Raw genomic sequence first — 15,238 nt, forward strand, 5'->3', positions numbered from 1 at the left:
AGTGACAGAAATCTTAGCAAAGGAGAGAGTTCAGAAGGGTTTGGTTTTTTTTTAAAAATGAAAAAGTGAAACAACTTTGCATTAGGAAAAGCTGATTCCACGGGACTAAGAATTGTTATAAATATAAGTTCATCAGTTTCTGAACTATTTTGTTTCCTCTACTATCTCAGTAATATCTGGGACACATTAAACACAGGGATTATAAAACAGAGCTTATATCAGAATGGGCAAATACTTTATCAAGACCAAAATATCTTGTTGTAGGGCAACAGATACTATTACATAAAAGCTGCACAAAAACCAAGTTAAAAAGTGGTTTTCTAGAACCAATGAATAATTTATTTTTTTTTCTATCCTCAGTAACTCATTTATGTCAAAATTTCCATGGAACAGAAATTAATCTTCCTGCCCAGTTTCACTGATCCTTAACAGCCTCTTCTGCAGAATTTTCCTCAAAGGTCAGTATGATAAACCTGCTAGGAACAAATATGTACTGGTGCAAGGGGCAGAGACAGGTCCATAGGACTGTGACTAATGAACTTAATATTTCAGATTTTGACTGTGGCAATTAAAAAAAACAACCCACATGGTTTCAGTCATGCACAGCCAGTTTTCCCCACTCTCCACTGACAGATCACTCTGGAGCAACTCCAGTTGCGATACAGGCAGAATGTTTCCTTTTCATTTATTTGCTGCTAACTGCCAAGGATGAGAACTCTTGAACTGAAATGGGGTTTCCTACCTCCCTGGTTCCCAAGTCACTCCTAGGCAGAGCAAGAGAACCTTCTCCAAGTGAGCAGCATCTGTTGGACTCCGTGAAAAGCTGAATGCAATTCAGACCCAGTTAGGTGAAGGCAAGGTTTGCTAACTTGGTGGTAGCACTCCAGTAGTACAGTGTTTTATTCAGGAAGAAATGCTGACAGAATGAGCCAATACCTTTGTGCAATATACGTAGTGTAAACATAACCCTTGCAGGCTTTTAATGCCACCCAGAAACTTTGCCCACTTTGATATCAGTTTCCATTCTGTAATCGCCATGTTATCGTGCCTAACATGGAAGAATAAGACATTCATGAAACATGACAGCAAAAGTCATTCACAGACTAGAGCCAAACAGTCTTAAATCAATTCCAAAATTGTTTTCCAGCAAATAACTACAAGATCTGAGCAATCAAACCTACTTTCCCCTGCAAATTAGTGCTTTGAACAGTGACTAAGACCGTGGTGGAAACCTAGGCCTGGCACGCCCCAGGGAACAGTGAAGGAGGTCGGATGAAAGCACTAGGCTTCCACAGAGCAAAAAGGCAGTGGGAGCAAGAGCGTAGGCAGGCCACAAAAGCAGGAGCACTTACGAAGCCCTCTGAAGGGCTATACCAGGCAGTTCTATACTTTAGACTTCTACAATGCTACTAGAGGTACATCCCCTTGCTTAGGCCTAATGGTTCAAGCCCTGAAAGGGACCATATGGTGCAGGTACCAGCCTAGTTAACCTTGCACATATCCCTCATCTTCACAGGTGCTGCAGCTTGTTACCTTTATATAGCAACTTCCTGGCTTGGAAGATTTCCACACTCCTGCAGATATGTTTCAAGGTTGCCAGGAACTCTGGCCAGCCTCCTTCCTGGTGGTTAAGATATTTTATATAGAAATAGAGCTAAAGGTTTGAATCCTTCAGTCAGTGGAGGGAAGGCAGCCCAGGCCTCTAACCATCCATGGAAAGGCTTTTCCTAGCAAGATTAATATAACAAGACGGAAAGAGAGGAGAGCAGGCACTACCACTACATAAACTTTCTCCTGTTGCATGCTAAAAGCTGTGAGTACACCCAGACGTGTCTTTGAAGGAGAGTGTAGGTGCCTGCCATGAAAAGAACTGTCCTAAGCTATGCATTTTTAAAAGCATCTCTAAAGCAAGACACTAGAAATTCCCACTTGCCTCTGCCGACCAGCCTAACACATACATGTGCTAACTATTCTGTTTTTAAACAAACAGATTTGTTAATTAACATGTTGACTGTTGGGACCCTATTCTAATGTGCCTGTGCTCTATGGAAGGAGCTTAAACACACCTCAGGCTCCATTCTGCAGGCAGAGCACTCAAAATCAGGAACTAACACCTCTTATATTCCCCTTCAAATTGTCCAAGACCTACCGTTACGGGACATCTCTCTGTTTCTTCTGTTTACGTCTCAAATAATGTCTATGTCCTCTGTTGTCGCATTCCTTAAATACTCTATAGCACTATTAATTGATAACGACTGCTATTCATTACCTACTTGATATTACTGTCTTTCATATACTTCAAACAAACAATAGTGCGGATCTTCAGCTGTTATAAACGATCTCAAATGCCCCCAAGCTCAGTAATACCCCACTGACATGTATCACCTCCAGGGAATTTACTTACCTTTGTGCGCTAGGACTTTTTCCAAGGGGACAGGAGGGCTGTCCTTACAGATACACTGCTTTAGCATTTCTGTCCTTGGGTGGTAAATAAATTACTGTGTAGCATATTTAGCTAAGCTACAGTTGATCTGTGTCAAAGCACTGCCATCAGCTTTTAATGTGCATGGCACATTCCTCTGAACTCTTCTCCCTGAGGATTATTCTCATTAATATGCCAAACACTAACAATTAAAAATTAAACCTGGCTGGCAGAACATCTTTGACTTTTATTGTCCTCAGTGTATCATCTGGTCACCAATGTTCATCAACCTCTGATTACAAAAATTGATATTACCCTTCAGAATAGCTAACAAGTCAAAAACATGTGCCCAGTTCTGTCAATCAAGTGCTTCACCAGGGAACAGTGATAAAATCCAGTTGCAGAAATAAGCTTTATCCCCAAAACAGGTCCACTCTGTTTAAATACCGCACACGCAATCGGGCTGGCTGGTGAGCTGCATGGTTCCCTGTGACGCCTCAGACTGGAAATGCACGACGACTGCAAAATCAAGACAGTGACAATCTTGCAAAGTTTTGTTTTGTTTCCTCTTTAAGCTGCAGAACTGTACCAACGACAGGCACGGCTTCCCTTCCTGCCTAGTCCTCTTACTCATCTAGCCTGTGAAGTCGGCTAAAGAGCTTTCCAAATATCTTCCTGACAGAAAGGATCTGTATCATTGATTTGCCAGCTTCAGGAACCATCATTGTAAATGCAGCCTCTGTCCAGAACAACAAACGACAGGCTGACATAAAAAAGTATGAGTTACTGCTCTGTGAACCTCGTAATAATCACCTTTGCTGCTGAGAGAGTTAGGTCACTTATGAGGGTTAAAGATTTTTCCCTCCTGGGTGCAGAATATTAATAGAACCTTTTTGCTTACCGGAGGATCTTGATCCTCAGCTGAAACTGTAGTGATAACGGTGCCCTTGACTGCATCAGGAGCAACCATTCCCCTGTAGAGCTTTTTGCTAAATACTGGAGAGTAATCATTCATATCCTGCAAAACATAATTAAGAGTTTAGTTCTGAGGTTCAAAGAAAATTATAGATGCATTCAAAATTGCTTTTTTTTCAAACTCTACCCAATCACTCCTTCCTCGTTAGGAAGCCTACTTGCCATTCACAGAACCTCTCGGCTCTCAATTCCATTGCCACCACACAAAACTAGCACACAAGGGGAAGGTGCCAGAGTTTTGAAAAGAAATATTCATGCGAGGCAGCTCGACCGAAGGAAATTCTGCAGAAAACCGCAGTCTCACAAGTAAACAAAGCAGAGATTTCCATGACACCTGCGTCTCAAGCAGCAGGCCGCAACATGGCTTTGCTAATTTTCTAAAACGAACGAGCCGCTGTTGCTTGACAGTGTTTGTTTCCTCTAATATGCAGTAAGTGAAGGGAAAATATAATGTCAGATTTGTATCAACACCTCATGAGAGCTTAAGATGGTGTTCCTCAGACTGATGTGGATGTTGCCAAAAAGACGCTGCGAAGGCTTGAGTTAAGCCCAATTTCATTGTTGTAGAAGCGTGTGTATGCACGTACTTCTACACCTATATATGTACGTACATATCCCCATATAGCATATACATACTTTCACAGCTATATACGTGTGCACAGCTGTGTATGTATATGTGTATATTCATGCATGAAATATGTAACCTCACCCAACCGCCAGGCTGTGTGGGATCGTGCAAGCTGGCACTAAGGTGGAGGCCGCAGTCGGATGCACGTGGCTCTGCGACACGGCCCCCCAAGCATCAGGAGCCACAAAGATTTAGAAACTCAGCCAGCATCACAGGTTATTAAAAAGGCATTTATTCTGGCTGTCACAAGTGGTCCGAAAATAGTTTTTTGTCAAAATCCTCTCACAGAGTTCCGGAAAATGTATATGTATGTTCCTTTTGAAAAAATTAAACATATATCTCTAAATCACAATATTTTACTAATAAAACTGATTTCCAGGTGGTTTTTTTTTCTGTAGAGCCACCTCCCTAGCTTGAATTCTACTACGAACAGATTTATTCATTTTTGCATACTACTGTTTCAATTGTTTTGCACATAGGGGTAACATAGATAAAATTTTCTGATTTTTTTGCACAACAGATAAGAAGCCTTCAGCACGCCAGAGTGAACGTACTGATCCACAAATGAAGAGCAGACGTTTTTCCCCTTAAAGCAGAATGCGCGCCTGAGCTGCGAGGCGGTACAGCTGCCCCCGTCTCTTAGGTACACACAAACACACAGAGCTACTCCAGGTTTATACAGTGATGCCTCTACCTACTATCACAGCTCCTCATGCAGCAAATGCACTATGCTGATACTGGCTACAGGCCATATTACACTATCGTTTGAAACATTCATCCATACCTCATCAGAGGAAACAGCAGTATAATAAACACCTCTCTATATATAAAATAATGACTACAGGTCCCCATAGCAAATGCCTGAATAATTAATGCATTTTGTTCTGCTGAAAGGTCTGCAATTCAAGCCTTCAAGGCACAGGAAATGCTTTTTCTCTGATTTTCAAAGGACAATTGGATCATCAAAAAGCGACTACTAGGCAATTTAAACTGGGAGAGCACTCAAATGAAAACATTTTGGAAAAAGATTCCAATTCAAAGGCATTAGCATTTTTGCATGGAATTACAGGCATTCAATCTTATAATTTCAATCTTTTGACCTGTTTGCAAGAAAATAATCTACTACATTGGAGAATTTAATACCCAGGAGTAATTTACATAAACAATTTGTTTCTCACGACTCTTCAAAGCGACGTCGTGCTTGTAAGATAAACTATCCTTTGTTCCATTTTGCTCCCAGAAACTCCACTCCAGAGCAATATACCGCTGTGGCAAAGAAACCAACATCATCCAGCAATCTCACACTGTAAGGCTCCACGCAGAGCCATCCTACCTCAAAGAAAAGACAGGGAATTACTTTATTTGAAGCAGACGCAGCGTAGCTATGAGTACAGAAATCCTAGGCATTTAGGGATGGAATATTAAAAATAATCTCTGGTATGATAGGAGAAATGTGATGCAACACTACATGCACAGGTTTTACAACTGTGTAAATTGGGAACTGTTTCAGTTAGTAGACCCTGAAAGCTTTCCAGTGGGACACAACCTTTTACAAACTGCATGTGCACAGGGAAGAAAGACACCTTCTGTCCTATGCAGTTTCCAGTGGGGTAACGACCCACTACTATGCTTCTGATACCACACTTTTTTTGCAGCTTCTGCTTCCCATGATCTGGATGCTTAGGATCACCTCCATGAAGCAGGTGAAGTTTCTGGAATAACCCAGCCTTTTATCTGTATTTATTCATTTATTTTGAATCCATCTCTCTCTGTGCACCTGCAAATCCACAGCCATATCTGGTCTTTTTTCTTTGCCGTAGCAGCAGGAAATCACATTCTACCGTTTGCGCACTGAGGGGGTGGGGAGAATCACTGTGTGTTGATTTTTTTTTTTATCTTTTGAATACCTTTATATGACCTTAGCACCTGACAATCTGTGAGTTAAGGTATTGGAAACCATAATCCTGTTTAAAGAGGATACACTACATCCTCTGCTATAGAAAATGACTAAGTCATCCTACCTAATGCACTTATTTTCCAAGATACATGGATGAGTCCAAAATACACAGGAACACAAAGCAAAGCATAAAGCAGGACAGAAAGCCGTCAGCTTCTCTAACTTTTCTCTAAGGCAAGCTTTATGCACGACTGTGCCTCATAAACCTTAGCTGAGCCGACTGAACAGGCACCAAATGTTTCGGGCATAACTAGACAGAATAGCTCCACGTGCCTTTCTTCCTGGCTCATCTCTCCCTGAATCTGAAATCAGCCACTAATTTTTTCTAGCAGAGTTCAAGCTTAAATGTTTCCACTTTCATCAAAATAAGAGTTCCCTATAAGAATCACCACAGGTCTTCTCATTATGCAGCTGCACTACGTGCACTTCAGAGAGACCAAGACTGTCATTATAGACAGGTGATCAAGTCTCACGCACTCATCGCAAATGTATATGATGAATAACCGCTAGAAGCAGAACACAGATTTTTGCAGGCAGAAGGTTTACATGGAAAACACGCAGATGACATGGAAATAGCTTTTTTTTTGGTTGAAGTGGCTCTTCTGGGCAATTCCCAATAAAGTAAGTAGACATTCTGTTAAAGACATGTTGGAGAAATTCACATATTATCATCTCCTTCAACTGGTATAATTTCTCTTTACATATTTTGGGCACTTAAAGGTACCAAAAAAGGTCACAAGAACAAAAGGTCATTAAAAAAGTATTGATTTTGTGGCAAAAAGCACCATCACCAAGGATGGAAATACAGTCTAGATCTGATTTTGTTAGAGCGCAGAAAGAAAGCGCGCTCTGTACTTTCTGCAAATAGCTCAAGAGATCATGGGCATGATCTGCCCCATCCCACCCCCAAAACCTGTGCCCCTGTGGTCAAGGCCCCCAATTCAATTTTCTTCATTCTAGTGGACTTAACAGTGAGTAGTGTTCAGCATTCCCTGACAGATGCAGAGAGGTTTCCATCACCGAGGGACTTCGGGCAAAAAGATAACATTTAGAGAAAGTACTGGGCTTCTGTCATCACTGGAGGCCAAAGCCACAGACAGACATGGTTTTGCAGAGCTAAGATTACTTTATACCCGGTGGCTTCCGCTCAAAACGCCATTAAACCTGACTTTGCATAGAAATGGATGCAGCACATGAGTGCAAGCCCTAAGCACAGGTTAGGAATAGGGTAGTAACCTTCCGCAAAGTAGGGTAATTGCCTTTTAAAACTGGGGCATAATCCTACGCATGCCCTTGTGGCTGAGCTGCAGCATCTTAGAGCTGTTCACAGTTCATTGCTTCAGTCACATAAATCCAGGCTGCTATCAACTATCAGACACAGAAAAATATGTAAATGGAAAATACAGGTAATGAATTCTCTACATATCTCTCTTCAAAATACTCGGGCTGTGTATTTTGACAGTAAGGTAATAGCAGCCACATATTTATATATAAATACAAAACAACCTTTGTGTCACTGCTCATCTGGCTGCAGATTTATTATATTTTTATACATCTTTGTTTACAAAACAGAATGAAAGTCAAAGCATAAAAACCCCAAAGCTCTCTCCCTATCAGGGCTGCTCTTCATCTATCACTTTCTGTTTGGTTTTGTTTCCCATTGCGCACACTGGGCAGCACACAAAAGCACAACAGGACACTTTGTTACATGTTTGCACAAAGATTAAGAATCAAGCATGAAGGAAGCTGAAAGTGGGAGAGATACTAAAATATTATTGTCCTTGAGAATCCATATTAGTACCTTCAAAAGCAAATGATGACGTATTGAGATTTCCAGGTGCCAACTCGTCGGTTAACTCAGACAGCACCCTTGGCACGTGAACGATCCCACTTCCTGACCAAGCTCCTCACCCTCTGAACGAGACACGTCTCATTCACAAGGTTTAACGGGCTGTTGTTTGGCAAAAGGTTCGTAGGAAACAAATATTGACCGGTCTGCAAAGATTATGAAAATGCAGAACAAAAATCTTGGTGAACTGAGACAGTCATCTCGGAATGCCAATGAGGAGAAACAAAGCGTGGGGGAGGAAAGGCATTAAAGAGCAAATCAATATGTAATTTAAAAATCATTAGGACAGTCACTAGCTGTAATGTACTAATATTAAACTAGGTGCTCCTAGACGGGTGGTGACTGCCGACGTGGGAGGGCAACACACAACTAGAGCAGAAGAAAAATACCTGCAGTACAGCATTCCCCGCATAACATTAACTTGTAAACTTTAACGGACTTCAGAGACATTAATATCTTTTTGATGTATGGGGACAACAAGAGACCTTTAATGCTTGTACTCCGCTATGTTAATAATACAAGCATTTAATATCAGGGTGAAACAATTCCCTCTCCCTCCTCATTCACTAATCTGGGAAACACACAAATGGGATTCAAACGTCCGCCTTCTCCCTCGGGCCACCACTGCCCCTTAACGTCACCTGAAGCGCGGGCAGCACAACCCGAGCAGCGGCTCCCCCAGCTCCGCCGCTTGGGCAGCCCCTGGGTCCCGGGGCCACCAGGACTTGCAAAACCATTTGTCACAAACCGGAGCAGTCCCAGCATTCCTCTGACTCCACAGTGTATCTGGCAGATCTACCTCCCAAAGGATCGAGAAGCGTGCATGAAAATAAAATCCCACACTTCAACACCGTAACCTAGCAGCAAAGCCTGGGAAGGTCAGCTGCGCCAGGAGGTGCTATGGCAGTTCCACGACATTTGGAAAATCCAAGGAAGGAGCCGGACAGACAGGGATTAGAGCTCCCTTCTGCTGGTTGCTCCACGCAAGGCAGTTGGGATGAGCTCAGGGTGCAGCCCCTTATCACGCCAGTGAGCTCCAGCTCCAGCTCCTGACTGTTACCACGCTTCAATTAATAGAACGCAACATTACAATGAGTGACACACTTGCCTGAGTTGAATATTATGCCTATGAATATTATAATTTTTTTTGAAAATGCTTTTTGGTAGAAATCTTGTTTTGTAAGGGAAAAAGAATAAAAAGTTAGTTTTTCATCAGCTATCTCCATACAAACAGAAGCAACTCCAGATGACACTCCAATTTGAGAGAGATATATATTTACATATATACACCTATATTTCTGTATAGATCTCTATACCTATCTCAGGCGTAATTTGTGCAAATGCCCTTTTATCCTACACCGGGAACCATGTTACTGCACTGAAAAACCTGCTGCCTTTAGCTGGCAGCGCACTAGAGGGCAGCCATTCCAAATGGGAGCGAAGCTTCTCCTCCCCAACACCCACAAAAATCCACATTTCGCCCTCTCCCAATCTCCTTCTTATGAAAACCAGAGTTATACTTTTTTTACATCTAGTCATCTAGGCTTTGGGTATTTTGGAGCTTATAAAATTAGTTTGATTTTCTTTTATTCTTGCTTTTTGTAGTCTGTGACCTAATTATAATCAAGTATTGATTATTTATTAAAATACCTGTAATTCCAGGACAGCAAAATCTAATTTTTGATCTACTGAATAGTTCCAGAGGGACAAATTCCTGGCAAAGAACACCAGAATCACAGATTCTGTTGATTTATCTAAAGCTCTAAGAGAACCACACTGTTTAGGAGATTTTCACTATTATCAACAGAGTGCGTGTGTGGCGGTGCCCACCTGGGGCGCCTGCATTACAAATGCAATTTGGCACAAAGCTTCCCATTCTTCTTGCCTCTCTCCTGAACTGCTAAGCAGAAAGCACCTTACCATAGAGATTCTAAAAGTCTACGAGGAAATGCTTTACTCTCCCATTTCTGACCTGTTGACAAAATCACTCATTAAGTTTGTTAGCTTCTTAAATATTACATTTTCTTGGTTTGCAAATAGTTTCATGAAGCATTTGTAAGTACACCCACGTGTTTTTCCTGCTACTGCGCTCTTTGATTATACCTGCTGATACCAGGGTTTCTAGTTAACTGCATCTAAGTGGAAATCAACATTCCCTCACTATAAAAAACAGCGTACCTGAACAGTGTCTGAGCTAGCAAATGCGTATGAGGCATTCACATCTCCTTTTGCAGTCTGCTGGCTTTTATCACAAGTGTAATAAATAGGAAAAAAAATAGTATTTTTAAAGTGATCCCTCCTTCCACTAATGTTAAATGTACGTAATATAATACCACAAAGGGAGAAAGTAAAACGGTTTACTTCAAAGCATAGCATATGTCACACGCTGATATTTTCAATGCTGCCCAATCTTTTTGTACAACTACACATACGTATCTGTAATTTTCTGCTATCATTTTGTTTTGAACATCTGCCACTTAAGTCCATGTGCACATTACCAGAGCTGGTGGCTTTCCATCTGAGCTGCCTCCAAGTGTTTGATAATCCCCTGCTGTTTGGGGACTTCCAAAGGCACATTTAACATTCCTCTACTCTACCTGGTAAGCTCTTCTCAGAAAGGACAGGGGTGTTTTGGTATCACTGTACCTGAAAATCATTACTCCTCTTGTGCAGCCTCTAAGCATAGAAAGATATCACTCAATGCCTTATTAAAAAAAAAAATCCAAGTTATCTTATTACTAAATAAGCAGAATGAAAGAACCATAAAGGCCACAAGAAACCACGGCCCAACGGGCACCCACAGCCCATAACGGCCCGGACCAGCCTCACCTAGGTGCTCCTAACACCCTGCCCCTGGGACCCCATTTCGGCCCAGCGCCAGTGACGCCACAGGATACCGTGTTCCAGCCCTGCTCTGGCCCCATCCTGGTTTGCTCCTGGCTGGACTCCCCAGACAGCCCCAGACTGGGTTCGTGCCCTCCCCATGTCTGGGGCTGCGGATGGAGGCTGTTGGTCTGCCCGCCCGGCTCTGTCCCCCCAGGGACTCCCCCAGCCGGGGAGGGCACTGCCCACGCTGGGTCACCCTTGCCCTCCCGGCTCACCCCTCCACACGCCGCAGCCTCGCTCACGCTAGTCTCTCACCATAACTTTCAATTTCTTCATCTGTTACCTACCAGTTCATGAAAAAAACCCAGGAAAGTGGGAAGCAAGCCCTCTGTAACAAGCACCCAAGGGCCCAAAGATCTTTGGCCTCTGCCACAAGGCTTTATCTTGTCCTTTAACAAAACATTTTTGGGCCCAAGCGGGCAAGTGCTCTCACTTTGATGCAACTACGCTTTGCAATGGGTTCCTGAAGCTCTGCTTAGCCTTAAAGGAAACGCCAAGCGCAGGCCGCCCCTCGGCAGAAGCCTCTCCAGCACGGTGCTCGCTAACGTTCGCTCAGGATCTGGTCTTTTCTACCATTATGACATTTCAGCTACAGCATCTCTAAGCGCCATACTTGCTTACCACCCGTTCCTCTGGTGCATGCTGACGGGTACCAGCCATCTAGTGCCCTCAGCTCGCTTTGTATTTTCTCTATTTCTGCAAAATGTCATTTGATTGTATTTCTATGATTAAAGTCTGGAAGTTTCCAAAGCCTTTCAATAGGATGCTAATCAACCTTATTCAGAACAGTACGAATGTAAAAATATTAAATATTAAAATGCAGATTTCATACACTTTCATATCATCATGATCTTACATTACATGATAGTCTAAAAATAAGTTTTAAAGCTCTTCTGAAACAAAGTCTCTGGATTTGGAGTCACAGGCTCAGCATTGAAACAACTGAAAATTTGAGCTTCAGAAAACTTCAGAAAACCATTCGCTTACAGATGAGTTTATTTTTCTGAAAGAAAACCAAAATGTTTTTCAACTATAATCCCTTTACTAGAAGATTATCTTTTCTTTTCCTCTTCCCTTAAATGTCAACCATGCCACGTACACAGCTACAGCAAAGTACAACCACAGATCTTTACTTTGAGCCAAGGGTTGATTGAGATGTGCATTATTTTTTTTTTCATGCAGGCATGTAAACTGTAGCTATTCTTTCACTAAGCAAACACCCGTGCAAGCTGAGAAGGTACATTATTCTCCAGGCCTTAATAACCACTAAAAATCCCCTAAAGGACCACTGTCGGCAGTTAATACACTATCTAGAACTGGGACAATAACCAGGATCTTTAGATTTCAAGCAAGCTCTCATCCTTCAGCTAAAAGACTGGTGTTATTAACTTAAATGAGTGATTTGTTTTAATTTACCCACATAATTCTGTGGAGAGGTTCACAGCAACAGAACATTACACATCCAGGTGTATCTAGCCTTTCAAATTAATTGCAAAGGGATTATAAATTAGTAACTGTACAATGGCTTAAAATCATTGAGGTAAAATAATTCTTTTTAAGGTGTTTCAATTTTGCTCCCTCTCTAATTCGTACTTTCGTCAGTCAGTTTCTGTAATTTATATGAAGAACAATTTATACTTCCTAATGTATATGATAAAAATAATGGGAAAAAAAATCTACTTATCCCTTATCTCCGTGATTCTTAGCTTTAAAACTGTTTCTTTTATAAATGCAATGACAAATCAATTTTATTATTAATAATCGGATATGTATGTGATGGAAAACTACTGTGATTAATTTCACTTCAAATTATATAAGTAAAGGAGTGCCTTCAGAGTTTTGACTTGTGAAAAATGCAGCTTTTGCGGGGAGGGGGAGAAGTGAACTCATTACATGACATAATATAGAAATACTTAATTTCACCAGATATGAGAGTATCAAGAAATTGAAGTCCCTTCCCATTCTTTATGTAATTTCTTGGCCTCTTACAATAAACACGTACTACCCTTAAAGGTACTTTCCTTTAAGGTTCATGCATCTCACCAGTACATTCATGCCCCAAGACATGTATCCTAAGTTTGCAACCAAACCTTCAGTTGTGAAGCCACGTTTTGATTTGCTAAGGTATAATTTCAATTTCATATTTGCAGTAAGTCCACTGAAGTAAGCCACTGCTTGAAAACTACTCCTAGCTGTGCCACAAGTATTTGAAATATCCTTTACATTTATATATCAGCCACAGTGACTAATTTGGAAGGACTGAGGTTAGAGAATCAAGCAATGTTGAGTAAATTTGAGCAAATTCAAAATCTTTGTGATGATGCTTGACAAGGTAATATGAAAACTGTATGAAGTGGTACTTTGAATTTTATCTGTAATTGCGCGCAGTGCACAGGGATCTTTCTTTAAAGCCGTACAAAACAGAGGCTTGTTACCAAGTGTAACTGCCTCTATTTTTTATATTTAGTGTTCAGCAAACCCTGAAGTAGCTCCTGATATAAATTAAGGGATAATATTCATAGCTGAATAGATGAGGTAATAAATGACTAGCAGATGATTGAGCAGATACGTTGAGACTGAAAAAAAGAATTTGTTTACTGGCCCCGTAGTCCAACACCATGCCTGTTATTCCACTAATGTCTCTAGAAAAGAGATAAATAAGCAGTTAGTTTGGAGGCAATACAGCTCATTTTTTAACCTTTGTGTAAGTTATGTGCTGCTGCTGTGTTGGACCACCCTGTTATTGTTTAAATGGGAAATGTTTTTTACTACATGTCAGAATGGAAGGATTAACCTCATGGATGTAACTTAAATTTTATTTTAGAAATATTAGAAACTGATGACAATCTGTTTGACCTTAACTGATTCATTAATGTCTTTTACCTTCCACGTATCCTTCGTTACCTGCATAATTTCTGGCAGAAAATCTTCATTATTACTGTAATTAAATCTCACCATAACATGAAATCCCATCATAATGAAGCAATGATGTATTACTGCTCACCCGCTCAACAGAAACAAGACTTGGGTGAATTTCTAGTGAAAACCTGCAGGAAGAGAAAGCAGTGGCAGCTACACACATGCATGCCTATTTAAACATCTGGTGGAGCAAGGTTTGAACCAACACGTCCCCGCCTCTCCCTAATGACAACCTGTGGATCCCTCTTCTCCCACTCTCTCCTAGTGATAATTTAAGCATTTTATAGAGACTACAGCTACTCGCTCCCCAGCACTCTGCAGCAGTGCAGTAAATGTGCTCGGTGAGAGGAGAGGGTCCTGCTGTAGGATTTTATTCCACTGTCTCAAACACCAGGTTCCTGCATACTTTCTCCAGCACACTTATTTTCTTTGCTTTACTGTTGGCTCTGATTGTTTGGTTTGAGAGGGTGATTCATCCACAAACATGCAGCTTCTTCTAACCCTCCCACCCTAGAAAAGCAAACACATCATATTTCCCCTTGTTCTGATTCAAAGTTTAGGTTGTCAGAGAAACAAAGTGAGCCTTCTTGTCTAAGCAGGTTGGCGCTCTGCACTGCTGTGGCATCACGACAACCACGACCATGCCATTTTCTTCCAACTTGGACATGAAGGACAGCAAGAACGGCCATGTTGACAAAGGACCATTCAGACCAACCATGCCAGAGATAAAGATTTAGCTGCTATACATTTTTGCATGGTTGGCTTGTTTCTTTTATGCAGAGTTCCCAAGGAAGGAAAGACTTAGCATAGTGGTTATGAAAGAGTCAAATTCGTCCCCACAATAAGTACCAATCGATGCACATAATGAATCCTCTAAAGCTTACGTTGACTCCGAACTTCTCAACGGCATACTTCTCTTGAAAAACTAGCTTCACTGGTGCAGTTTGTGTACTCTCTGATGATAGCAATGTTTATTGATGTTCATGGGTAACATCAATTTTATTAAATCTGGAAATTCATTGTAACATGTTTATAACAGTCCACTGGGATTAATGCAAGGCAGAAATTATATGGAAAAACTTGGTAGGCAATCTCTTAATACGGGATTGCTAGAACGTACAGATCTGTTTTTACTTATTCTTGCTGCTTTATCAATTTGAATCATCAGCGAGAAATAATGGCTTCATTACCCTACATGCTCCCCTTGAAAATCTAAAAAGAAAACCAATCCTAGAACACAGGAGGAGGAGGAAAAAGCAATTATAATGAACAAGAAAGAGACATAAAGTAATACAAAAAGAATGCTGGTAACAATAATAAGTGGAGGTCACAGCACAAAATATGCAAGTACCTTACAGGCCTCATGATACAGACATTCTTATAATAAATATTTAAGAATACATTACTCATTTAACAGCAATATAAACTGGAAAAGGTTAGTCCTGTTTCTGTTAAGAAGCTCTGTTACCATAGTAATTGTTTCCAAATGCCAAATCCTAATAATAACAGACCATTTGAACAGTTATGATTTAGCTTCTTCCAATACTGGGAAACACTTACACTGCAAGTGGATGCTTGTGCGTATTGCAGCGTGCGCTACAG

At 41.1% G+C, this 15,238-nt stretch overlaps 1 protein-coding gene across 5 annotated transcripts in view; it reads right to left on the reverse strand.

Annotated features, from left to right (window-relative positions):
* Positions 1 to 15,238, reverse strand: part of PCDH15 (protocadherin related 15) — an 826,977-nt gene that overhangs the window by 104,658 nt on the left and 707,081 nt on the right. For all 5 annotated transcript variants that reach the window (XM_064464573.1, XM_064464572.1, XM_064464569.1 and 2 more), the window contains one exon: positions 3,324 to 3,440. In XM_064464573.1, the coding sequence (XP_064320643.1) occupies positions 3,324 to 3,440 (117 nt within the window). The remainder of the gene's footprint in view (positions 1 to 3,323; positions 3,441 to 15,238) is intronic.

This window comes from Phalacrocorax carbo, chromosome 13 (assembly GCF_963921805.1).
Source record: "Phalacrocorax carbo chromosome 13, bPhaCar2.1, whole genome shotgun sequence".
In the NCBI taxonomy this organism is placed as follows: Eukaryota; Metazoa; Chordata; class Aves; order Suliformes; family Phalacrocoracidae; genus Phalacrocorax; species Phalacrocorax carbo.